At 46.8% G+C, this 27,913-nt stretch overlaps 1 protein-coding gene across 4 annotated transcripts in view; it reads right to left on the bottom strand.

Moving 5' to 3' along the window:
- DNAJB6 (DnaJ heat shock protein family (Hsp40) member B6) overlaps positions 1 to 27,913 on the bottom strand; it is a 739,852-nt gene that overhangs the window by 639,367 nt on the left and 72,572 nt on the right. For all 4 annotated transcript variants that reach the window (XM_069647974.1, XM_069647976.1, XM_069647975.1 and 1 more), the window contains exon 2: positions 26,773 to 26,869. In XM_069647974.1, coding sequence (XP_069504075.1) covers positions 26,773 to 26,837 — 65 coding nt within the window. In that variant the 5' untranslated portion in view covers positions 26,838 to 26,869. The remainder of the gene's footprint in view (positions 1 to 26,772; positions 26,870 to 27,913) is intronic.

The raw sequence follows: 27,913 nt of genomic DNA, 5'->3' as shown, positions 1-27,913 counted from the left end.
GTTCTATCGCGTCCTTTGTGAGAAGATTGACGATTTCCTCGAGGAGGATCTTTTGGTGGTCCCGGGAGTGTATTTTTTGTCGTGGAGGGTGGTTGCGGGGACGCTCCAGCAGTTCGATGCAGTATCCCACGGACACTGTAGACAGCACCCATCTGTCCGAAGTGATCCCTTCCCATGCTTGGGTGAAGTTGGAAATGCGCCCCCCCCTACTGGGGATGCATGGGAAGGGACCCTGGGCGGAGCGTCACTGTTTGCTGGGAGGCGTACCGCCTCTGCCTGGGCTGCCTCTCTCTCTACCGCGGCCCCTCTTGTTACCTCTACCGTAACTTTGGGTACCTTGTTGGTTGTTAACCACGATGTACCCTGCCCCTGTGAGTAATTTGAACCCCTCTGGGAATTTTGTCCGCGTGAGCGACAAAAAATTATTATTCCTGCTCTGGTTCGTGGGTTTGTTGGTCAATTGTCCCAAGGACTTTAGGGTATCGTATTCATCTTTGGCAGATGAGTGCCTCTTCTACTGCTTTGCCAAACAAGAAATTCAGTTCCACCGGCATGTCGACAAGAGTAGCATGGGTCTCGGGTTTAAACCCTGACTGAGCCAAGCGTGTCTCTTGATGACAGTGCTCTATGTGATGAGCCGGCCTGCATTATCTGCGGCATCAAAGGTCGCCTTTAGAATGCACCCGGACACCGATCTAACCTCCGACGCAATCTGGGCTAACTGGCCCTTAAGTGGTTCTGGTGCAGAGGCGATGAGGGCAGCTACCTGCTCCCACTGGTGGCAATTATAGCTTGCCAGCAGAGTGGTGGTATTGGCGATTCTTGCTTGGTAAGCGGAGGCCACTTTCCTTCCTAATCCATAAATCCTCTTGCTCTCTTTGTCTGGGGGAGCTTCAGATATGGATAGAGGTGCCCCCGCTCTTTTCCTGGTGTTAGTGACTACCAACCAGTCGGGCTTAAGTTGACCCCTCATATAAAGTGGGTCTGACTGGGCGGACCTGAACAATTTTTCAATTCTGGGGTTGGCGGCCCTAGTGAGATTAGGGGAGAGAAGGGTCAATTCTGCGTTGGATGGACTTCAGAATTGGTATGGCTTGGGCGATGGGTTTCTTATCCCCCCATGATCTCTTCTGCAACGTCCCTCTCTTCCTGAGCCCCTTGAGTGTCTATGTGAAAGTGCTCTGCAGCTCTAACTAAGACCTCATTCAGAAGAGTCTGATTATCCACAGGTGAGTCAGTGACCAGTGGTTCTTTGTTAACAGGTGAGTCTATATTATAGACCTCTGCCTCGTCTTCCTCCTCTTCATCCTGGTCCTCGTCTCCATAATAATCAACTCCTGCTTGGTCGTCGAGCATTTGTATGTCTGGATCTTCAGCATACTGGTGATAAGGTTGAACAGAGAATGGGTCTGAAATCAGGCCCTGAGCTGGAGCTTCCTCACGAGGTGTTTTATTGGGAGGCTGAGGGTCTTTGGATCCTGAAGGAGTAGAGTTGTCAGGGGTATTCCGATAGCTCAGAAAATAATCAGGATTTTTTTCATAGAAATTTGCTAAAGATGACATTCTTCTCAATACCCTGTCTATGTCGTCACAGCTCCATTCCCTGGAACTGGGGATGATCACCTCCTGCTGAGGTTCCTCTCCTATTCCCATATCCAGTAGAGTGGGAGGGATAACTTTAGGCTTGGTAACATGGTCAGGGGTCCTAGATTTACTTTTATCTGAAGACCCATGTTTGTCCTTGTGTTTGACGACCATGAGTGGAGGAGTGTTTCCCTGATGGTTTGGCCTTCTCTGAATCTTTCGACGCCTGGCGCAGAGATTCAGAGGTGTGTAGGATAGCTTCTGTATCTTTAGAGTGAGAACGTCGAGACTCTGAGGCAGATGTGGAGCGAGCGGCCGGAGCCGACCCTAAGCGTACAGCTTGGGGTGGAGGTCGGATTCGTCTTCTGACTACCATACCTGTGACTTTGGGGAGCGAGGCACTCTTGGTAACTGTGGATGGTTGCCGTGTGTCGTGAGGCGATCTCAACCTGGAACCCCCAGAGGTCACAGACTCTGTGGACTGCTCTCTACGTGCCTCCTTCTTCCGAGCACACGACATGCGTTTCAAATCTCGACTGGGGTTAGTGTGTTTGGGTGTAGTAGTATGGGTAGCGCTCGTGTCGCTGGGTGTGTTCCCCATAACTGCCACACCGGACAATCCTCTGAGGTCAGGGACTAGCGCTTGGGTGTCTTTCGACGCCCCTGTGCGCTCGCCGTCCAAAACGGCGGTGTTGCTGCCGTCGCTCAAGGATCCCACCGCTTCCATGACCTCGAGCTGCCTGGCGTGATGGGCCCAACGTTTAGTGGAGCGGTCCTTTAGCGGCTTAGCCTTAAAGAGCTTACACGCTCTGCAGTTAGCTTCGGGGTGGTCCCTCGGCAAACAGATTACAGATGGTATGTTTGTCAACCCAAGGAAACTTGCTGTTGCACTTGGGGCAAAATTTAAATGGAGTACTCTCCATATGTTACCTAATGGCAGTGGGCGAGTGTGTGTAGGAAATAAAGCGAGTGTGATTATATCCACCCCCCACTCTCCCTACTTGCAGGGCCGAGGCCAGAGGCCTTCCGAGGCCCAAAGTCTGTAGAGTCTCGACGGTTGTTCGTTCTTTGGACCGGCGTCAATCTTCGATCTCTCGACGTGGGATTGGAAGAACAGGGATTTTTAGATAAATTATTAACAAATGGCAAAAAGCCGAACTCCGCAACAATGCTTCCGACAAGTATGGCGGAAAAGAACAATCTGAGGGTCCTAAACGCATGAGGCATCATGGGTACAGTGGACGTCACACTAAGGATAGTATTACTGGCACGCCCTATGTCGACGCCCATTTTCGAGTTTCGAAAAACAAACTTAATACTCCGCAGCTTCCACTAGATGTCGGCCTATGCACAGCATGTGATCTAAGCAGGATCCACAAGCCTCAAATGTAGTTATGCTATGGTAACATCGCATTATGGACCCTGTTTTATGCTCATCTCTATCATGATCACATCTGCGGTAAGAATTCACGTGTGAGATGGTTATTGTGTTTCAATGTTTTACAGTAGAACGGATGCCTGATCTTAGCAATGAGCAAGTTCATGCTTCGTGCGGCTGATCTAATTGTGAACCTGTGACATGCTCGCACTCGAGCTTGTGCATTTCCAGCTCGGCTCTGAGCAGGTCTAACAACTGCCTGACAGCTCACGTATCTGTTTACTATTTTGCTCATTGATTGTCACTTCCCGGTGGCAATGTCGCAAATTCCTCTGTAGCACTGCATTACTCATTTTAGCACTACTGAAGAGTGACATCTGACTTGCTCCACTCCGACTGTTTGCTAACTGTATAGCATATTGTCAAAGATGCTCATTTATCTTGCCTCTCGAAATGTTGCTAGTTTGCTTAGCATAAATGCAAGTTGCATATTTTGACTGCCATTGAACTACTTAATTGTATGTGGCCTGGTTCGCAGTTCTTACTCATACACAATAAAGCTTAATAGTGCATTGGCCTTTTTCGTGTGTACCTCTCATCACTAGTACTCTGTTCCTCCATTCACTTGCAGACAACCTCTTGCATTATATTTGGAGGCCTTAGAAGTGGCCGAGTCTGTAAAGATCAAACTTTGAAAATTGTGTCTCATCCTGTACAAGAATTGTTAAATGATAATACTAATAAGGAGGGTAGTGAAGAGGCAACTTGTCAGGAAACACCCCATACGCACGACAAAGCACAAATCCACACTCCTTTGATTCCTGGAAGAAATGTACATTCCTTTGCAAGAGGCTCATGATATTGATTATGCTATCCTATCACTATCCCAGTCGATTACTTCAACAAATCCATTTCTGCGGTTTCAAACTACTGGTATGACTCAGACCTCGTCAACCTAAAACGCAAGTGCAGGGTGGCTGAGAGGAAATGGCGTGCTTCGGGTACATCCTCCGCAAACTGGCCTGCCGCCTACTCCAAAGTAATTACCGGTTCTCTGTCCTAACCAAGAAGGGCGCTCATATCCGTCTCTGCGGCATCTAACAACTCGGCTGAACTCTTTAAAATCTGCAAGGAACTGGCCAATCCTGCCGCAGTCTCTACCTCTCCTGTCCCTTCCCAGGCCCTCTGCATGGCACTGGCCTCGCACGTCATCTCTAAAACTCAGGACATCCTGTCCTCACTCCCTCTACTCCCTCTGGCCCTTCTGCCACCTCACCACCCTCCTTCTCTGCCTTTCCCCTCTTCACCGCAGACGAGATCTCTAGACAAGTCCGATCTATGAAAGTCTCGTCGTAACAGGTTCAACCCTGTTACTCCAAAACTATCAAGGACCACCTCAACTCCCTGGCTCCTGCCCTGGCTGATTTCTGCAATCACTCCTTCGCCACTGGAGTCTTCCCATCCCCCCGAAGCACTCCCTTGTGCACCCTCTTCTTAAAAAAAACCCTCTGCCGTCCCCTCCTGCCCGGCTAACATTCGCCCAATCTCCATCACCCCCTTCCTGGACAAGCTCCTTGAGAAACTAGCCATCTCCAAGCTTAATCTCCATACTGAATCTGTTGGTTGTCTTCATGACCATCCGTCTGGCTTCACAGCTGCCAGAAGCACGGAAACTGCTCTCCTGAACATCCGTTAAGACCTGCTCTCCAACCTTGACTCTAACACCCCTTGCGTCCTCATCCTGCTTGATCTCTCTTCTGCCTTTGACACTGTCAACAATGCTATCCTGCTCAACCGTCTCCGTGATAACCTGGGTATCACTGGTCAGGCACTGGCATGGCTGACTTCTTTCCTCTCAGACCGACCCACCCAGGTCCAACTAGGGTCCTTCCTCTCCGCTACCTTTTTCTCTATCTGTGGTGTCCCCCAGGGCTCTAACGTCTCTCCCTGGCTGTTCAACCAATACCTGGCACTCCTTGCCCACCGCAACAGTGCTCTCTTCCCCAACTTTCAGTGCTATGCGGATGACACCCAGCTCATTTTCAGGGTACCCTTGGCCTCCTCCTCTCCTTCCCTCATCTCAGACGGTCCGCTATCCAGGAGTGGTGTGCCGCCAATGACCTCTGCCTTAATGCCAGTAAGGCAGAGATTCTCATCAGCACACCCGCTCCCTCCTTTCCTGCAGCTCTCTGGCGGGCCTCTCATGGTCATCTTCCTGCTCCCACCTACAAGGCTAAAAACCTTGGCGTCATCTTCGACTCCACACTCTCCTCACATCTCTGACGTCTCTAAGAAGTCCCACTACCAACTGCACCTCCTCAGAGGTATTCTTCCTTTCCTCTCCTTCCCCCAGAAGTTTACTGTCTTCAGAGCTCTGGTTCCCTCTTTCTCTCTAGGCTGGACTATTGCAACAGCCTCTTTCTAAGTCTGCCTGCTTCTACTCTCTGCCCTCTACAACTTATCCAGAACAGGACTGCGAGACTTGTCCTTGGCCTCAAGCCCAGGGATCGTATCTCGACAGGACTCAAATATCTGCACTGCTTCCCAGTGTCTGCGAGGATTAATTTCAAAATCCTCTCCATCGTCCACAAGGCCTTCTGGGGCCTGGGGCCTCAATACCTTTAACTCCCTCTTCCAAAATATCTTCCTTCTCGAGCTCTTCGCTCATCCGCCTCCAACTCGCTCAGGGTCACTCGCTTGTCCAAGCAACAACTTGGTGGTAGATCTCCTTCGGCTAGTGCCTCCCTCTGGAACAGCCTCCCTTAAACTCGAGGAGAACCATCTCTGGTTCCGGAAGCACCTCAAAACCTCTTTGCCTCCTTGCTTCTGCTTTTTTGGCCTCCTCTCCTCTGCTGCCCTCCTGGCTGTAACTGGAGCTGCACTGGCTTCCTGGATGCCCTCTGATCTTGGGCCCAGGTCCATCCTCTGCCAGTGTCACACACCTGCACTGCCCGCCTGGCAATCCCTGCACTTGGGGACTGTTCTGTATCCCCACAGTCCCCTACCAGCCCTCGACACATGCTTTGTCACCTGATGTCTGCACTTACCCTTGCGCTTGCCTCTTGCTGGCCGTTACTTATTGTTAACTATTCCCATGTGCTGCACTGTCCCTTGCCCCCCTCCCACGCACTTGCGCGATCTGAACGATACCTGACCTAATAGGATCGTTGTCTGTCCTCCCTGTGTTCCCCTCCCTTTGAAACACTTGTGTATAGGCGCGTTATAAATGCCATATCATATCAATGTTAGCGCCTGCCATTATGGCCGAATTGGGGAAAACACTGCGTCTGTCCCTCAGTCATTCCACTCCGGTTGTGGCACCTGTAGGTGGAGTGGACTCTCTTCACTTCCACAACATTAGGCACAGACGCTCATGGCTCGAATTCCGTTTGCAATGGCGACATTTCGAGCACAAGTAATTTACTTCCTCCCACGGCTAGCTCCCCAAAGACTCTGGCCTCCCACAATACAAAATATAACAGAGGATTCCCCGGCACCTCATGACTGCCACAATCACGTGAGCACCAAGCAGATGCCTCTGAGCACTGATGACGCTTCACTGAACACCTTGTTGGGCAATTTGCACACATCCCTAGATCTAAATAACTCTGTCCTCACTCGCATACTTAAACTGTTGGATAAAGGGCATGATCTCACACATTCTGCTTAGGGAGATTACATTGTCCATGTCTGACCTCTTGGCTAAACTCAACACTTTGGAAGGCTTTATATATGCACATGAAACATTGAAAGGCACTACTGGATTACTCAACCCACCTCCTGAAAAATCTCTCAAACCTCATCTTCTCCCAAACCACAGGAGTGCCTTTATGCGCTAGCTCTACACAAACGATTTACTCAAAGGATCAGGAATTCTCCTTCTCTAGATCATATGCTCAGGCTCGCAAAAACTGAAAGTTTATCTTCGGGTCCCGAGACACTAGATTCTCGGAATGTATGTCAATATAACAGCGAATGCAGCAAAAATTGAAAATCTTGAAATATTACTTAAAACCATACACGTGCCAGAAGATTCTACTCAAGCTAATTGTTGTGTATGCCCTCAAGACATAGTAATTGAGATTGCCTCTACCTGCGACAATCCAGATAGTCTTTCAGCCTTGACTAATCTTATATAACAGAAGACTCAGTCTGCCAATGATGCAGCACACTAGCAGGTTTCTGTTGAATCTATTTACGGAAGCCCTTCTAAGCACTACTGATCAAGTAGAGATAAGCAGCTTTACAGCACAGCACTTCGGAGAAAGGCCGACAGAAAATCTTTAAAACAAGAGGCAAATAGATCACCTAAAAATCTCACTCTTTCTAAACTTAAAAGTTCACAATTCTAACATTAAACATGTATGTAATCTTTCGAATGAAGATGGCGTGCTGGATTTAAATCAAGAGGGCAGAGAAGCACTCCAAATGAAAGAAGAGTTGCCTGGTACACCTAAAAACATATCTGATTCTCATATCACAAAAATAAAGAAAAATAAATTTAAGAAAATGCAGCCACTGAGTCAGCTTTCAGCAGTGATGTAATGCCTGCTAAGTCTCTGCCTCCTATTAATATTAAGGCAATAAAATGTACATCTTCTTCAGCGATAGTTTCTACAGCCATCACGCAAACCAAACTTTAATAATGTTTCCGCTTATAAAGAACTTAAAAATGAATATGAATTCAGCTCCCAATAAAGCAGCAAATGGGCAGTTACCTACGTCGTCATCCTTTTCTGCATCCTCCACCTCTGCAAATGCTGTAGAGAACAAAGCTACATCTCTGAACCCCTCCGAGTCATATATGATGATGGATTGTCTCCCAATGAAGGGGGTAAGAGTAGTGCCCCCCCCCCAACCATCGATCTCCCTGCAATTGATTTTACCGCCAAGACCTTCAATATCACTGGATGGATCAGCGATCCCATCATCAACGGCAAGCACCAAATGAATGAGCCTTTTATTCTTCATGCATTCCACAACATTGAGGATTCTCAACTCTGATGACATTGATTGGGTTACACCAACTACAAATAGCCACATGATAGGCCAATTTCATTCTGCCATCACCACCAAACTAGTATGGGAGCATCGTAATGATCTTAATTTGTTAGGCCTAACTCTCCATTTGTCTACTTCGCAGGAAGCTGCCATCAACTTCCTTGAAACATATGATACAGCAACTAAGCTAGCTGATACTCCCAAAGTCCCGAATGAAGCCATCATGTCACAGCTTGTATCTTTGTTATTCGTGATCAAGGACTGGTCATGGCTGGAGCACTTAGCAAACAGTCTCAAGGCTGCAAACAGTTGCATAGCGTAGCCACATCCCTCCGACAGTAGCTTGATGGAACTCTTGTGGGTTTAGGAATCTCCTGGATTCATTCCAACTCACTCCTTTAATGACCAGCTGTCAATTTTACTCTGTCAAGAAACTATGCAAGTCAACAACTTTCAGTGGCAGCCAATATGGGGCAGGCTGGTAGGCCCTATGAGGTTTAGCTGTACTTGTTAATCATTTAACGATTGCTTCCAGAGTGGTGAAGGCTTTAGATGATGCGTTGGCCATAGATCCAACATTCCCAAGTGCGGATTCTGTACCTTATTTAATAATCTGTCTCTATTGGAATTGCACCAGAAAGGCGTTAGACCAAATGTTTGTACAGCTTGATGCGATCCTTGAAGATACCTTTTCTTTAAACCAGAATAAAGGATTCTGATTGGCGGTGATTTCAACTCCTGTTGCATTTCGCATCTGCCTCCCTCCTTAAATGAGATGGTTGGTGGCAATGTCTCTTCATCCATCACCAGAGGAAAAGATGGATTGAATTTCTTGCCCACATTTTAGGCATCGACAGATCTATCCTTCCTTTTACATGGCACAGAGGTAATAAAACCTCATATTGATTACTTTGCATCTTACACTAATTTGTTCCATTCTGGTGTACTGCCATCCATTTTCTCGCCTGGTTTAGGAAACCACTTAATTATTTCTCTTTCTATTAATGTTGTATGCCCGTTGCTTGTGACTTCTCATAATTTAACCCTTTTAGAAATTGAACGCCCTTTCCCTTCTGTTCATTGGAATTCTCACCTGTACAACAAGATGACATCTATGATTCACAGAGACATTAAGGATGCCCCAGCTTTAAACCTTGGTTTAAGTATTCCTCAAGCAGAAAACTGGAATCATTCCATCATTAGATCTACGCTGCGGAAACTAACCCGAAATCAGGCTACTACTAATATTCAACATGTTCATGCCTATAGCTCTGAGGTTTAATCCTCTAAACATTTCGAAAAATAAGTCACTGAGAGATCTTAAATTGCTCAATCTTCCCATTTCAGCATACTTGTATAGAAAAAAACATATCTGCAACGAATACAGAAATAGGTGTTTAAGTATTAAACATCAACTACATATTTTAGACAAGCAAAAGATTATTCTGTACTTGTGCCGTAATAATAAAAGTTCTGGAAAGGTAAATTTAAGAAATGTTTCCGCTAAATGCACAGAAAATGTAACCACATCGATTTCTGTGGAAGTATGGACCTACTTCACTGATGAATTTAAATTGCCTTTTCATTTTACCAAGGTTGAGTATTTGAATAGTACGAGGCTTAACGCATCCTCTTGTCCATGGTCTGTAACAGATGTGAAATGGGCACCATTAATACTAAATAATTCTTAAGTCCCAGGTCCCAACGGCTTGCGTTATAAAACATGATCCTGGCCTATGGGCCCCACTCAATATTAAAAATGTAATAACATCTACCAGTATAATAAAGTACCACAATTCTGGCTTACCTCCATCATTGTCCCAATTTTTTTTTAAAAAAGGGCAGTCCAGCTGATCCTGAGAACTTTCGGCCCATTGCTCTCTTGGCTGTTTCGGCAAAAGTCTTTTCCATTTTGATTTTAAGAGAATTAGAATTGTACATGAAACAACATAACATGTCTTGCTCTCATATTGGATTCCGCAAACATATGGGGACTGCACTTCATGCCACCATCCCAGCCCATGTAATGGCCAGGACCAAATTGGTAAATAGTGGTCCCGTTTATATGGCATCCCTTGATATGTCGGTGGCATTCGATTGTGTGATTCACAATGTATTATGGGGGCAGATGCTCACTCTAGGCTTCTCTTCTCAACGTATTCTCTTACTTTCTAAACTACTCACTCACGTCATATATGGTAAGAGTTAATGACCGTGGTGCTCTTACGCAGCCTATTCCCACTTGCGTGGGTGTTAGGCAAGGGTGTAATCTTGCATCTACATTGGTCAATCTTTACTTGAGCGATTTGGATAAGCTCTGGCACCAAAGTGTCAGCTTTCCTATCAAACTCGGCTAACTGCATCTGCACTGGCTCGCTTTTGCCGATGACATCCTTCTGTTTGATAGAACCCCCTTCGGACTGCAGGCCAAGCTGCAACATTTCGCTCAATATGCACAGGATTTAAATCTTCATTCTAATGCCACTAAATCCACGATTATTAACTTTAAAATCATGAAGAAAAAGAAACCTCTTCCTTTACTTGGTCTATAGATGGGCTGCGGATTGAACAAGTAGCGTCTACGCAATATTTGGGTTACAACTTGTGCGACACCACCTCGCTCTCTATGTGGAGACTCATGCTCAATCGTAAAGCTAATCCATTGATTTCGCAAATGAAATTAATATACAGAAAGTATGGTACATTTTCCATGCTCCCTTTATATCGACTTCTATATTCTAAAAGTTGAAGCCATAATTCTTTGACTTGATTTGGGTCTTGCTGACATTGATTCTATAATCAACCAACTTCAGGGCCGGATATGGAAACTGGTTTTAAGGTTAGCCAAATCGATGCCAAATTCCATTCTGTGCCACGAACTGAGGATTTCATCTCTTTCTGCCAGGTACAACAGGAGACTTCTCAATTATGCAAAAATGCTTACAACCCCATCTAATTCATTATATGAAGATCTTGCCATGATGCTTAAGGAAGGTAATCCGGTCTCTAGGTCTTGATATGAGCACAAAATGAGAAATGATTTAAATACAATTGATTCCAATATTGATGATCTATGCCTAAGACCTTCGTATGTTAAAAAAAGTTATACGAATCGCATTGTGAATCGCATTGTGTCGTACGACAAAGTTTAAGCACCTATTCGTCCTACAAAGAAGCAGCATGTATTTCAACTAAAATAATGCCTCAGCAGTCATTTAATGACGTTCCATGTGAGAAGGCTCAGGATTTATATCTAGGATTTAAACTCAATCAATTTTGGACTAATGATAGAACTAGAAATTGGTATAAAAATAAACAAGAACAATTCCAAGATGGCCGCCGTCCTTTGAACACCGCGTCCCTGGAGCTCCTGCGGTGCGCTGTCCGAAATGGCTGATGGTGATTAAACTGCCCTCCCCGGCGTTCACATAACGGCGATAGCGGTGGAGAGTCGCACCAGGGGTATCGGCTGAAGAGGCGACCGCCGGGGGCTGAAGGAGCTCCCGGACGACTGCTGCTGCCCGTGAAGAGACCTGAAGGGATCTCTGTACTGCGGTCCGCCTGACCTGCGGATCGGGGAGCGCGGGGTGCGGATCCGACCAGCGGGGTGTATTTGGAAGAGGTTGGAGAGCCAGTGTGAGGCTGCCCGCTGACGGCCTGCCCGCTCGCTCTGAAGGCGGCTGATCCCCAAGCGTGGGCTCGGTTTGCCCGCCGTGGAGACTCCCTGCCTGAAAGCGTGTGCCGCTCCAGAACCCGGGAGCGGCAAAAGTGACATTTCAACTCTGCGGTGAGGAAGACGAGCTCTGGAGTGGGACACTGCATGCCCTCGGAGCTGCAACGGAGGCAGCCGCGCTCCGCTCGAGTGTCGGCTGGAGAAGCGGGGGGAGACTCACTGCGGTCCGACCCTGCAAGCTGGCCCTGGCCGCTCCCTGTTGGTGTAGGATTGCGGCGGGCGGCGGATCCCGCGCCAGTTCAGAGATTGGGAGGCCCCTGTAATTTTGCCGGGCTAGCCCCACTTCCTAAATGGGTGGTGGCTGTGGAACGGGAGGGGCGCCCCAGGGGACTTATTGACCGGTGCAGGTGGTCGCTAACTGGATTGTTGGAACTGAGCTGTGGGCAGCCCTTGAGCCGGGAGGAGCTGCAATCTCCAATTATAGGACCGTACATCGATGTTGCCAAGGTTCTGGAGAGGTGAGCTGGCGAAGAGGCACAACGCTACCCGGGTGGGGTGTGTGACTGCACCCGCTTGGGAGACCTGGCACAGTCTACACACAGTGGGAGGACGGTCTGCTGAGTCCCCTGCTCTTTAAGTCTCTGTGGGGTGGAGCGGCTGTCATATTCTCCGAGGGGAAGGTTTGAGCTGGTGGCCCGTCATGTCCAGGAATAGGCTGCGCGACCCTCCTTCAACCTCCAAGACCACGGCAAGGAACCGTGAGGTCTCCCTGACCAAGCTCTGGGCTAAGGGCCAGGGAACTTATCAGCAGTGTGAGCCCTCAGCGGAGGATGGCGAAGACAGGCACAGCGAGAGCTCTGCCTCCGATCGGCAAGAAGGGCATGTTACCTATTCTGCTCTTAGGCAGTTATTTGGCAAAATGGTGGACAAGATTACTTTGGCAAGCCAGCAACAAATTGATACTTTGAGAGAGGATCTGGCCGAGGGCCTTAAAAGGTATAAAGAGGGATGTCCGTAAGGTCGAAGAGCGCATAGACACCAACGAACGGGCTGTTCAAGAGCTAACAGAGGATACCCGCAAAGCCGAGAACCTACTGGAAACATTGGCGCAAGCTACCCAGAACTTGGAAATTCAAGTAGAGGATCTGGAAAATCGCTCCAGGAGGGGCAATATCAGCATTAAGGCACTACCAGAATCTGTCCAGAATCCAGAGCTGCCGCAAACTCTTCAGACAGTGTTCAGAGATCTCCTTACAGGGAATGCTGGTGCGGACATTCAGATGGACAGGATCCACCAGGTGGGTCTTCCTCGTTTGAAGCCGGGGGCTAGGCCGAAGGATGTTCTCGTGGCCTTCCACAATTATGCGATAAAGGAACAGGTTCTTGGGAAAGCGAGTGAAGCTCGGCATATATTCTACAACGGTAGTGAGATTTTTCTATTCCAGGACCTCTCCCAGATCACCCTCAACAAAAGGAGGCGGATGCGGCCAGTCTTGAACTTCTTGCAGGAAAAACAGATCAGATATAGGTGGCTCCACCCCTTCGCGCTGGTCTTTGAGTGGGAAGATGTTAGGCAGAAACCTGTGCAGTTCCCTCTGGGACCACTGCAAAAGATTTAGGACTACAGGTGTTTGGCAGTAAACCCACTTGGTAGCAGTCTGTACCACACAGGTTCACTTGGTAGCTGTGGCTGAGCAGTCAGACTTCCCTCAAGAAGAGTTAGGCAGTACACAGAGTATTCACAATAGAACAAGTAAACACTGACCAGGGCTTGGTGTAAAAGAGATATCATTATTTATTTAAAACCACATCTAGAAAAACACACAGGCACTAATAGTAAGCAATTCAAAAACACGGTCACTAAAAGATATACTCCCTTAAAAGAATATTAGACAAGTCTTAAGTAAAGCCCCACTTATTTTCAGACAGCGGTGAGAGCTCAAAGTAGATGGCACTCTAATAGTTTGTTTTAAAAAGGGAGAGAAAAGCAGAGAACAAATTGAAACAGATCCCAACACTTTTACAAGAACATAACAAGAGAGGAAGGCAAAGTAGAACCGTGAATTCAGAGTCAGTAGGCCGGATCCGCTTTAAGAGGATCGAAACGAAATGTGTCTAAGGTCACACGGTTGCAGTGTACAAAAGTCTTGAAAAGGTTCAAAAAGGAGTTGGACCAAGGAAAGGGACCTGTTAGAGGGTCAAGGCGGCCAGCCCAGTCCAGAAGGTTAAGGAGTTATTATTACCTTGTAGCAATCTTTAGAAAGGGAGGCCTGGCCACCACCTTAAAGTGGTGAGAAGACGCCAGCGGGGGCAGTTGTTCCTGGCAGCGGATGCAAGTCGGTGCTTCGTCCGGGGGAAGAGAGGATCTCGTCGTGGAGGAAGACAGGAGTCCGTTGCACTGCCAGGGAAGAAACCAGCCGCAGAGTTTCTCAGATGCAAGGAGCGGTCCGTTGATTCGCGGTTCAGTGGTGAGTGGCTATCCGGCCGCCGGGGTGCTTGGCACGGGCAGATCGACCACAAACTGGTCTGGGGTGCGAAGAAGGAAGGTAAAACTGGTTGTGTCCACCAGTCAGGGGAAGAAGCCTCTCCAGCCGGGAGATCTTCTCTGTCGTCGGGAAGTGGTGAGTCGGTTCCGCAGGGCTCCACCGGTGGTGTCGTGGTAGGTCGGCTCAGCTTCTCCCTCGTCGGATTCTCAGGTCCTATGGCAACTTCTGAAGTTCCAGTCCCCAAAGCGCTGCTTTTATGCAGCATACCCCCATTCACTCAGCCTAGCTGTCAAACATGCTAAGTGGTGATCCGGCCGGCTCACCACTTGGGCCAATCACACAAGAGTGCGACTTGAGTTACCAAGGTAACTCAGTCCAGGGTGCCTAAACCCCCTCCCACACCCCCTTTGGTACCCAGAAAGAGTGGCACCACTTTTGGAGGCTTCTGTGGAGAAGCCCGCCAAAAAGTGGAACAAAGGGCTCGACTTGGGTTGGAGTCACAGAAGAGAACACAGACGCCATTTTAGAATCAAGTCCTGGCAAAAAATACCAACCGGCGAATTAATATTGATTAAATAAACCGGCGGTATGTTCGAGGCTATGAGAATTAAATAATTAAAGTTGGTAGCCTCGAACAATGGGAAAATCCCGTAGGAAAATATTCGCGGTTGAATATAAAAAGTAGTATCCACTGCCACCAGCCAAAACTCGATCAGGGGAGGGCGGAGACGTGCCCCCTCCACTAACAGACCCCGGGGCAATCGAATTGCCCCGACCAGTACGTCCACAATATGATGGTTTGTACTGGTTTCTGTTAATAATTTGGGGCTAGTAAAGCCAATGGTGACTTTACATGCCCTGGGAGACAGTAGTCAGTCCCAGGGTATGGAGTCTATGGTGGGGTGTCACTATGACACCCCTGTGTTACTGCACGGAGGGTGCTGTGTAACACACATAGTAAAAACACATGAGACCCTATGGAGTAAAGGACCCCATTGCCCATATAACACATTAACAGTCAAAGGAACACCATAAATCATGTTCAAGAGTGGGAGAAGAGAGTCTCACTCTTGGCAGGAGAAAAAAAACAAACTCCAGAAATCCAGCAAAGCTGCTGGGGGACTCACTGGGTTAGGAAATTCAGCCTAAAGAGAGAATTCTCCCTAACAGAAGGCCAGCAACATAGAATTACAACATGTGATCAAGGCATGGAGCTGCTGGTTATAGAACGCCCGCTGGCGGACCAGGCGGCCCCTCCTGTTCGCGACAGACCGGGCAAACCTTGGGAGTGGGCCACGGTCAAGCGGAAGCGGTCCAGGAGGCGCTCAGCCCGGAGGGTAGATCGTGGCTCACCGGAGGAGCTCCGTCCACATACTCAGTCTCCCTCTGCTGATACCCAGGGTGGGACAGGGGCTTTGAACTCAGAGGCACAGCAAAGGAAGTCCGGGGAAGGCATCTACAGCATTCTTTTGATTACAGCCATTTCACAGCAATACATCTGCACAGGTTTTAAACGGGCGGGGGGGGAGGGGGAATGCCTCTTGGGATGGGATATCCTGCGTTGGGGAATACTGGGTTATTTTTGAGGCTCAGCTCTCGTCTCTTGAGAAGGAGGGGGGGCATGTTGCCAGCTGAGCCCGCCCAGAGGGCGGTTTAGATGTTGGGAGACGGGACAGGGGTGGGGTGAGGGGGATCTCAGGAGCAGTGAGAAAGTCAGGCTACCCTGCAGACCCGGTATGAAGGACCGGGAACCACGAAGTGTAAGAAGCATAGCGCTTGCGACCTTGATTGTTTCTTGATCAACACCGGTATCTAACAAGGATCAGCTGCATATAGTTTCATTAAATGTGAAGGGGCTTAACTCTCCTTTCAAAAGGAGAAAGTTAGAACTCTACATACGAAGGGAGAACCCATATATAGTGGCTCTGCAAGAAACTCGCATTCAGACACGAGATCAATGGAGGGTGAGGATCTGGGGTTATGGACGGCTCCACCAGGCCACACAGTCATGCAAGAAGGGTGGGGTGATCCTCGCTCTGAAAGACGGGCTCGACCTCTCGATCAAGTCTATACTGAGAGACACTCAGGGCAGGTATTTGGCACTCCTGCTGGAGGGCAGGGGAGAGGTCTACACCGTTGCTACGCTGTATGCTCCCAATATGGATACGTGGGGGTAGAGTCAAAGGCTTCCCAAGCCAATAGCGTGACAGGAGGTCGCTATAGCCTTGCAAAAGGAGCTAGATAACTGCTAACTCAGAACAAAGAATCACCGTGGATGAATAAAACATTATAAAATAGCAGCGATTCAGACTCAAGTACAACAGGGCCTGCAAATCCCCAACAATCCTCAAGTTTTCAGGGGAGAGGACAACGGGGCAGACCCCGATACCAAGGCCAGCATCCCATGCGCACACGGAATTGGACCCCACGCGCACAACAAACATGGTGATCCCAATTTTCAATCTCAGCGACCACATCTTGTCCTCCCACGAAATCAATGTTCTCAGTAAAGGCCTAACATTCATTCCGAGTTCTCGCGCTGACATGTTCACCACTGAGGTTGAATTACGCAAATTCTTTCGAACCATCCGACTACGCTATTTTTTCAGAGATAGCCCTGAAAAAGAACTGCCAAAATCAACAGGCCTTAAACCACCATCCACTTTCACCCCCCTCTCTTCCATGGTTTGTCCAGAGATCCTATCGTTTGAGAATCGCATCCTCTTAGAAATGCGAAACATTTTCAACAAACAAACCCACTTTAGGAATAACCTCTCGACCCAACAGAGGTTGGCCCTCAAATCATTAGAAAGTAACAAACAGTTTCTCATCAAACCGGCAGACAAGGGCGGCGGTATCGTCCTCTGGAGCAACACCCTATACGACACGGAAGTAACAAGGCAACTTTCGAACACTAAGTTCTACAGACAGATACCGGTCAACCCTACGTCAAGGATCCTGTCGGAAGTCATCAGTCTGATGCGTTACGCACACGACGAAGGTTGGATCGACGAGGATGAAAAAGCTTTCCTAGTCAACAACCATCCCATTATTCCAGCATTTTATCTGCTCCCTAAAATCCACAAAAACATAACCAACCCTCCAGGGAGACCTATCGTGGCCGGTATCGGATCAGTCCTGGAGCCTTTATCTATCTATGTGGATCACTTCCTACGGCCCTTTATCAGCAAGATGCCCTCCTACATCCAAGACACCACGGCTATGATAAAGAAACTGGATACAACGAAAGTCGAACAAAATGACTTTTTAGTAACCCTAGACGTTGAGTCCCTCTACACGAGCATCCCGCAAATGGAATGTCTAAAAGTCCTCCAAACTTACCTAGACGACAGGATAACAAGAGATCCACCCACCGCCTTTCTCCTTGAGTGCACCCGCCTAGCTCTCACAGAAAACTACTTCATTTTCAAACACTCTTTTTACCAACAATGCCACGGGACTAGCATGGGGGCTACTTTCGCCCCGGACGTGGCCAACTTGTTCATGGACACTTTTGAGAAGAACTCCATCTACAACATACACAATACCTTCAAAGACTCGATCGGATGTTGGCTAAGATATATTGATGACGTGTTCATGATTTGGAAAGGGACCGAAGACAATCTTCATGTGTTCTTGTTGTGGTTAAACTCACAAAACGAGTGCATTAAATTTACCATGGATTATAGTCAGCATCAGATTCTTTTTCTGGATCTAACAATATCCAAGAATCCAAACCATTCACTCAGCACCACTTTATATCGTAAACCCACATCCAAAAACACTCTACTAGAGTACTCCAGCTTCCACCCTCTAGGGTTGAAAACCAACTTACCCTATGGCCAATTCTTACGCATCAGACGTAATTGCTCTACATTAACTGAATACGAATCTAAGAGTAAAGAACTCGCTACCCGTCTAAAAGAACGGGGATACCCCAGCCACATCATTCGTCAAGCTAGAAAAAGAGTCAAACATACTACTCGCAAGGCCTGCCTCACTCCCACCGTCAGAGATCAATCCAACTCTAAAATGACTTGCGTCACCACTTTCACCCCCTTGAGTAACTCAATTAAAAAGGCAGTTCTAAAACACTGGGACAAGCTACAAACAGAATCTTTTAAACCGGAAAAACCAAGATTTGCCTTCAAACGAAGTCGCAACCTGAAAGACCGACTTGTACATACGTACACAGAAGGAGATGCCCCAGACAGTACCCAAACCACACTGTGGAACCTCCCACCCGTCAAAGGCCACTTCAAATGCGGCAATTGTTCCGTCTGTAACCTCACGGCTAACCTCAAGACCATTGATCTGAAAGGAAAACAGTGGACCTTTAACTCATTTACCAACTGCAAAACCAAATGGTCCGTATATATCATCAAATGCCCCTGTGATCTTATTTACATAGGCAAATCCAAGAGAGAAATTCGACAACGGATCTGTGAACACCGCTCCAGCGTACGAAACCAAACAGAAGACAAACCACTAGTGGCACATTTCAAGATGATGAATCACACTCACAACGACATCTTCTGGGCAATATTGCAAACAGTAGGCAACCCCTTCCGCGGAGGCAACAGGGATCTTGCCCTTCGTAAACTCGAGCAAAAATGGATTTATCGTCTGGACTCTGTAAGACAGGGTCTTAACATCTCCATCGAATGGAACCTGTTCTTTAATAAGTAAAAGTGCGGTTCACCCCCCTGTGCTCTGACCCACTTAAATTCCCATGGGCTTTCTTCCACTACCAGAACAAGCTCCCTCCAACTGTCAGTCTCCCTGAGGTTTTTCAAATAGGTTTTTCTTTTGTATACATCCATGATGTTCTGGTCACACCTGTAACAATTTCCTATCTTTTTTCGTGATTCATCTTTTTCTGGCACTTGTCTGTGATTTACTGCAACCCATGACTCCTTTCATTACTGTTGTATAGTCATGTCCTTAATTTACCAGCACAGAAACGATACAGAAATTTTGAACTGTTTTTTCTGGTAACTATGTTATTGATGACTCACGTCGCTTTACTGCAACACATGTTTTGTAATTTTGCAGTGCCAGCATTGTATGTAACATGTACCTAGCGACTCGACAATATTCGCTCAATAGCCTTTAACTTGATTTCCTCATGGATATTTCATGGAATAATAATGCATGTTGCAAATGGTGCCAATATTAATTAATTTTTTCGCCCATGATCAATTCATGACTCTTTCAGTGCACGCACCAATATACACATGACCTAAATATACGTGCATACCGACGCATTCAGTGCGACTGCTCCCACCCCTTACACTATCCCCAGACGCATGCGCAGTCCCTGCAGGCACTACGGCCTCGTTTTAAACTCCTGACATGCGCAGTCAGTCCAGCGCAACCGACAGCAGTGACACAGCTCTTTTTCCTGTCTCACGTACAGGTAAGATCCGTAATTCCCCGCGCTGCTGGTACCACCTTCTCTGGTCACAACCATATCCCAACGTTTCACTCGTGGTTTTGTCCTCTGTACTTAGGCTAGGTACCTCTGTACACCACCTGCATATCCCAGCACCACGCAGTCACGGACTCCCCACTAATTATCAGTACTGCAACTCCCACTCACTTGTTGACTCGAGCACTCCTCATCTACAAACTCTGAGTCACGGCCGCTCACTGGACATAGCAGCACGAGTTAGTCCTTGTTGTAGCCACTGCCTTATGATTATTTCGTATCAATTTTTTGACCTTCTTTTACTTAGACTGGGGCCTCTGACATTTGCAGATCGTCCCCCCCCGGCCGCTAACTCCAGCAGCCGCTATTCACTCAAACAGCCATGGCGCCTATCAACGTCCACACGGTAGGTCCGTTTGCCTTGCCCTTCTCACCATTAGTGGATACTCTATTCTCACCGTTTTTAACACAGCCTCTTTTACCATAGGACGACATCTCACTCATTCATCCGGTCTGAACTCGACCTCCAAGTCCTGAAGACAGTTCGGTATTTTCAGTGCAGCGCTTTTCCATCTCTATCAGCTTCTGCCCTTGTCAGCTATCAACCGAACCAGAAACACAAACTTAAGTGTCGACAACGTCAATGTGTTGTGATATAAAACAACACATAAAATAGACTGTCACCACTGTATACTAATCCTTCACAATGCAGATTTAATGTATGCATATATGCCAGATTATGGCACAAAAATGTCTTCCTGTTTAATAAATTTATAATGTTTTATTCATCCACGGTGATTCTTTGTTCTGAGTTAGCAGTTATCTAGCTCCTTTTGCAAGGCTATAGCGACCTCCTGTCACGCTATTGGCTTGGGAAGCCTTTGACTCTACCCCCACGTATCTGTATACTTCTCAACCCTCTCGAGTCAGGCCCCCTAAAAAAGAGGGTTCGCCCATTTTCTTTTCTCTTCTGCTCCCAATATGGGCCAAGATGCATTTCTCCAGAGATCTCTGGTCCGGTTGAAGGGCTTTGCCGTATTATCTTAACTGGAGACTTTAACTTAGTATGGGATCCATCCAGAGATAGGAGCAGTGACGTACGGGGTTCGGCGAGCGGGCCCTCGCTGGACCTTAAAAAGGAAAATCCAGGATGTGGCCTTAGTGGATGCTTGGAGGGAAACGCAGGGGGGAAGACAGGGGGTACACGTTTTATTCCTATGTCCATAGATCCCACTCCCGTATTGATTACATCTGGGTCTCAGCCTCGCTTCTGGGACTGGTCGTGATGCTCTCCCTTGGCTCCATAGCGCTATCAGACCACGCCCCTATGACACTGCTTCTTCGCAGATCAAGGGGCCTTCTTGGTTTGTGGAAATGGCGATATCCATCCTGTTTAAGGATCAGGTACTGGTCAGGGAAATTGATAGAGAACTGGAGGATTACGTGGAAAGGAATGTCTGGGGGGATACTTCTCCACAGATATGGTGGGATGCTCTTAAAGCAAGGATAAGGGGGAAAATTTTGGCAATCAGGGCCAGGAAAGAGAGAGGGAGCTGAGGAGAGAAGAGGAGGTGGTGGGCGAGAGACTCAAGGAAGCAATGGCAAGGTTAGCCGTTAAGCAGACACCGTCCACTGCTAAGGAAGTTCGTACATTGAGAGGACATTTGAACCTCATCCAAACTAGAGCGGCCGAGCGTAGCTTACTACATCTGCGGCAGCTACACTACATGAAAGCTAATAAGGCTGATAGACTATTAGCGCGTATGTTGCGGAAGAACGAGCAGCGTAGAACAATTCTAGCCATAAAGGGGGAGGGAGGCCAAAGAATTACAGATGCTGCAGCGGTGGAGGGAGAGTTCTGTCAATACTACTCTGCCCTCTATAAATACAGTACTCCTGACCCCGCACTGCAACAGGCCTACCTGGATAGGGTTGAGCTCCCGGTCCTCTCGAGGGATGAGAGCGATCAACTGGAGGGGGAAATAACCACTGATGAGGTCAGGAAAGCGATCTCCGAGCTCGCTCCGAATAAATCCCCGGGGCCCGACGGATTTATGGTCGAGTTCTTCAAGAATCACAAAGAGATCTTAATCCCACATCTAACTAGGCTCTACAATTATGTTGGTGGGTGCGGTGTCTTACCGACCTCTATGGATGAGGCCAGAGTGATGCTTATATATAAGCAAGATAAAGATCCAGAGAATTGTGGATCCTATCGACCGATTGCACTCAAATGTGGAGGCAAAGATCTATACGAAAATCCGAGCTTCCCGACTATGTTCCCTCATGCCCAAACTGATACATAATGATCAGGTGGGCTTTATAAAAGGGCGTCAGACGGGCGACAATATACGGAGAGTAATCCACTTGGTTGAGAAGTCCCATATTAAAAGAGATTCCCGGCCTTCTTCTGGCAGTTGACTCGGAAAAGGCTTTTGACCAAGTAGAGTGGCGCTTCCTTTTTGCCACCATGGTCAAGATGGGGTTTGGGCCCAAGTTTTTGGCCCGAATAAAAGCGATCTATCGGAATCCATCCCTTCGGTTAACGATCAATTGACGGGTGTCGGCCTTAGGGCAAATTGAAAGACGCACAAAGCAGGGTTGTCCCCTGTCCCCGTTACTCAATGCGCTCCACTTGGAGCCTTTTTTGGAGGCGATAAGGGAGGACAAGGGGATACAGGGCATGGTATTTGGCGGACGAACCCATAAGCATTTGCAGACTATATTTTACTCATGTTGACTGACCCTGTTCCTTCACTTGCAGCGCTGCAGGAGGCAGTAGATATTTTCGGGCGGGTAGCGGGATTGAAAGTGAACATAAACAAGTCAGAGATCCTGGGCCTGAATCTGTCAGCAACAGCAGAACAAAGTCTCAAACAGGGCCAGCCCTTCAGGTGGGCAAGTGGAGGTCTTAGATATCTAGGGATCCACCTTACTGAAACAGTAGACAAGCTCGATAGAGCTATCTATCTTCCGCTGTTAGCGAGAATTAGGTCCAAGCTGATTGGCTGGGGCCCTTTGTATGTCTCGTGGTTTGGGCGCATTAATGTCCTTAAAATGGCGGTGTTGCCGCGATTGCTATATTTTTTTGCAGTTCTCCCGGTGGCGGTCCACGACTCCTTTTTTTAGAGCCCTACATGCTCTTATTAACCCCTTTCTTTGAGCCGCAAAAGGCCCAGGGTGCCTGCGACTCTTATGAGGGCTCTTGTCTGTCGGGGAGGTCTGGGGGTGCCCGATTTTAGAGTTTACTATTTAGCGGCCCAGATGAAGGTTCTTCGGGATTGGCAGAAGGACGACCGGGACAAGCCGTGGAGACCTATGGACAGGGTGGTAGTAGCCGGAAGTCTGGAGGGTGCACTTTGGCTCCCGAAAGAAGATCGACCCCCTCAGATGTATAGGAGCCAAATCACTTAGACGGTAGGACGGGCTTGGGATGCAGCAATCGGGAGGGCGCATATATACCTTTCCCTCCCCTTACACACCACTTTATGACAATCCGCGATTCTCACCAGGATATAAAACCCTAGCATTCGGAGATTGGCACGGGGGGATGCCGGATGATTCGAGATATGTTTGAGGGGGATAAGCTGAAAGACTTCCAGCAGTGTAAGGAGTTCGGGTTGAGGGAATCCCATAGATTTGTATATATGCAGCTGAGACATTGGTTGTCCCACCCAGTCCAGAAGCAGGCAGGCACTCGGCCCTTGACTCTGTTCGAGCAGTACATAGCTACACATGAGGGGGATAGGGGTCTTGTGGCATCCATTTACAAGGATATTAAAATGGGAGAGGACATTTCACGCAGAGCATATATGGAGAAATGGGAAGAGGCCACGGGTGTTGTACTGGACGAGGACGAATGGCAGGAACTATGGAAGCAGATCCCGAAATTAATTAGATCTCTCCAGACCCGGGAGATGTGGATGAAGCTGATCCATCAATGGCACTTAACTCCAGTCAGACTTAATAAAATGCTGGCATCCACCTCACCCCTATGCTGGAGAAATTGTGGCGAGCGTGGCTCGTGGGCTCATATTTGGTGGGATTGCCCGAAGTTGGCCGCTTACTGGGGGAGTATCCACCAGGCCACTGAAAGAGTGCTAGATGTTAAGCTCATCGGCAACAGAGGTCTCTTGATGCTAGGCCTCCACCGAAGCCTGTTGGTCATACCTAGGAAGTCAGATCGTATGGTGTACGTCATTATGATGATGGCGGCAGCAATGGCACTGGCGCACAGGTGGAGGTCACAGGACCCTCCCCAAGAGCACGAATGGGTGGAGAGATTGTGGTCAGTTGTCGCCATGGACTGGCCCTCGCATGCTTTACAGGGCCGACATGGGAAATTTCTGTCGGGTTGGTCTCCCTTGTTGAACCTTTTGAAAGAGAGCACGTAGAGCCTGGTGCCCTAGAAGTATGGAATTACTTGGCATTATACCCTCTCAAGAGGACACCGATTTAGGCGTGAACTAACATCTAAAGGGAGTGGTTGCCTGAACTTAGATACGATTATCTTTATCTGGTTATCAATTTCTCTACTACAAGGATACCTGTCTTCAGCACTTCGGCTCCTGAGTTTCTGGAAGGTCGGGCTGGAGGGTTTGGGGTGAGGGTTGGGGGAGTGGGAGAGGAGTTTTCTTCTTTGTTGTATTTCCGGGTTCTGGTGAATGGCTACTGACTGTTTTCCGAGTTGTGTTTGATCTTTATCTCTTGTTAAATTTCAATAAAAAGTAATTGCAAAAAATAAATAAACAAACAAGAACACCCTATGGGTGCTTGTTGCTCGTGTGTGCTACTCTCAAATTGAAACCTTAACAATGTTATCTATTGCGACCATTTTGAAAACCAAAGAATTATAGCTTTTGGCAAAACCAACATTGGTAGTACAGGCTCCTCTAGAGAACGGCTTTGGATTAGTTGCATGTGGGGAACCAATACTTCTTTAGTTTTGTCTTTAACTCGCTTATTTATTATCTGTGATGAACTCTGTAAAAATGAATACGATCATAATGACAAAAGAATAGGTTTGGGTTTTTGATTTCAACTTCTCTTCATTTAAGTACTACAAAAAAAGCTTACCACCCATCTTCAGATGTGTATCTTATTTAGCACTTTTATGGGTGCGCCAATATAATTAGTTTATGGATTTATTCCTATACTGTGTCATAATCAATTGCGCCTTTAAATCATGGCTGTAGCAATATTGAAATGTTTAAATTTTAAAGCTGATCAGAGTTGAATTTACACACTTGCTATATGCACAAACCAGCAGGATTAGAACAATTCTGTATACTTGCACATTTTGCTATTTGCACAAAATAGCAGGAATGGACTGTTCGTGTTTTAAATTTTACTCTTCAGGTGATTGCATGTAATCGGTTTTCATTTTAACGTGTTTTAATTGTATTGCAAGTCCAATTCGGTTACAAATCTTTACTGTACATGGTAACATAATGGTGCTCTTGTACTTGTTTTACAGTATTGTGATTCTTTTAAGTTGTAAAAGTTTGTTCTTAAACTAAATACAACCGAATAAATAAAAAAAAGTGGCAACCACACTGGGTAGCCGAAAGACAGCCATTCTGATTGCTATGGGGTCCTGACACTTTTTCCAAACTGCTGCCCGTTGAATTTTGCATTAAGAGGCACATTGCAGCCCTCTGCCTGTGGCTCCCTTGAACCGTAGGCAAGGCTCATGAGGGTGCATAGAGATGTAAACTATGCCACCAAAATGCATTTCCTATTTGCGTCTATATTGCAACCCTCTACTCTAGGACAAGCCCAATTCCCCAGAACATATGTAAGGATTTGATGTGGAGAGGGAAAGCAACATGCTCCTTTTCAGAAGTGTTGCAGCAGAAGGTCCAGCCACAGATTGGGCAAAGTGGCCAGTAGCCCAGAGAGCATGCCCCAGGTAAAGGAGTCACTGGGCAGGCCCTTGCCCCATTCACCACCAAGCGGGCATCCTCCAAGGCCCCTGAAGCCACAGGATATAGCTACCGATCAGGGCAGATCCATGGGCACTGTCAACTCAGCGGCCCTGGTTCGTGTGTTTGAGCCAGATCATAAATGGCAGGAGCTTGTGGATCTGGCTTGAAATTAGAGAACTTGCTCCCTCATCCCCCCCATTAGTCCTTTCCTGGTGTTAGACAGGACCTCTGGAGATGCAATATGGCCCTTTTCATTTTTTTGCCAGGGTGGCATCTATGGGCCTCGTAAAATCCAAACAGACTAAAGGCCTCCATTTGAAACCAGGCAGATTAGCCATCTTTCAATTAGCCAATATGGTTGTGCCACCATTGCCAGTGAGATGGCTCTGCGGATTGAGTGCTTGCTGATGTAACCTGTAGTTTGCAGGTTCAAATCCCTGCAAGGACAACTAAGCCCTTCATCCTTCCAAGGTTGATAAAATTCGCTAGGGTGATAAATTGGATGTAAATAGGTTGTATGTACAGCACTTTGGCGAAAGCGCAATATTAGTATCGTTCGTGGTCCACCAAGCCGGAAAAAAGCAATATTGGGCTATAAAGCATTCAAGTGGAATTATGACTAGGCCAGCAAGCATAAACTAGCACAGACTATATTGGTATTTTTTGCCCACTTTTTAAGTAAAATAAAAAAATATATATACAAAAATACTCAGGTGAAGGATGAATGTATACAATTTATAAAGTGCACATCTAGCTGGAAGTGACAGTGTTGTAATTTGGGGTTAAGGGAGATGCAACCATGGGGTTACAAATAGGGAGTCAATAAGCAAAGGAGCTTTGATGGGTAGGCCAAGAGTAGTGGGTGTGCATATTTTGTTTGAACATTTTTGTGCAGATTTTAATACATATCTTGAAAACTGCTCTAATGGGAAGTCTAACTTAACCCGAACAGAGTTGCTGTCCCAGTCTATTATACTCTATATTGCCTCTTTCCTAAGAAGCTATGGAAACTGAATGAAGTGCTTTACATATACACACACTGTTTAACATAGCATTACAAATGATTATACAAAACACACGCACCCCCACTTCATTTCACTTTCTAAAAAACGACTGCAAACAATTGTTCAAAAAGTCGACAGAGAACCACCAACCAGTTATGAAATACAGCCTGCAAATATCAAAATAATTGCACTTGCAAATAAATTAACATTAGGAACACGGTTAGCATGGGATGTGTGTGCAGGTGAGGAATACACTTTACAAAAAAAGAGGTTAAAACCATAACTTACGCCTTTTTAATATCTTCTGGTGACGAATGTTTATGAACTCCAAGGACATCATAATACTCGACCATTGTGAAATCGGCGTCTAAGTAGCAATAAAGTCCTGAAAACCCAAAAATCAGAAAATTACCAAATAGACCAGCACAAACAAGGATGCAAACTAAATACTTGCGCATAACTATAGTTTGCTTGGGAGGAATTCTTGGAATATTTCCCTGTCACAATGCCAGACACCAGACCAATTAAAAAATAATAAATCATACAAAAAAAAAGATTTTAAAAAAGGCTTGTGCGCATTTTAAATTTTAAAGCACTGTTGGCTCACAGGGCCAACTGCTCACCACAAAGAAACCCATTTCAGTTTTAATTTTTTTTATTTACAACTGCAGCCCATGCTTGGGTACATCAGTTGGAGCGTGCCTTTGCTGAAGAATTCCTTCTATAGCTAACCAACCATCTTACATCGCTTCTACAAAGCTTAAGCTTAGAAGAGAGTATATATGCCAATTAACCCATGTGAAAGGAGATTGAAGATTACAAAAGACCCATCTATCAAAATGATACTACTACAGAAAATCCCACTTGAACACTGTCTCAGAAGGCTACCATCTACAATAGCTATCAATAGGTCTTAACAGGGCAACCCTATGTTTTGAAACCTACTGAGCAAGGTCAATGAACTATTGTTATATAATATTTTAATTAAGGAGGGCAACTGCAACATTATTCTAGACCCATAACCACAAATCAGAGGTTACATTCATAGGAGAAAGGGCCCTCTAAGGCTGGACTAAAATAACTTAAAAAGCACAAGCTGTTACACTTAGAGACGGTAAACCACGAAAAACAGGTTCACTTTTTCCAAACCACACGTCTAGCTTCCATGTAGACTACCTACTAGCCAACAAAAATGTGGCAATTACATCATTTGTTCTCTCAGACCATACATGGTTCTATTACTCAAACTCTAGATTCACCCACTCCCTCAGAAAAACATAAAAATTAACGTTGGCACTCAGTTGACAGGTGCAATTAATAAGTCGCCCAAAAGAAGAATGAATCAGCTAAAGTGCTCTCAAAAACTGTAAAATTCAATTAGAATGATTTCTCATGTTGTAGACACTCCCCTCAAATGCTAATGAAACTA

This window comes from Ambystoma mexicanum, chromosome 2q (genome assembly GCF_040938575.1).
Source record: "Ambystoma mexicanum isolate Mex_15411 chromosome 2q, UKY_AmexF1_1, whole genome shotgun sequence".
Lineage (NCBI taxonomy): Eukaryota > Metazoa > Chordata > Amphibia > Caudata > Ambystomatidae > Ambystoma > Ambystoma mexicanum.
This window is presented reverse-complemented; position numbering and strand designations above follow the sequence as displayed.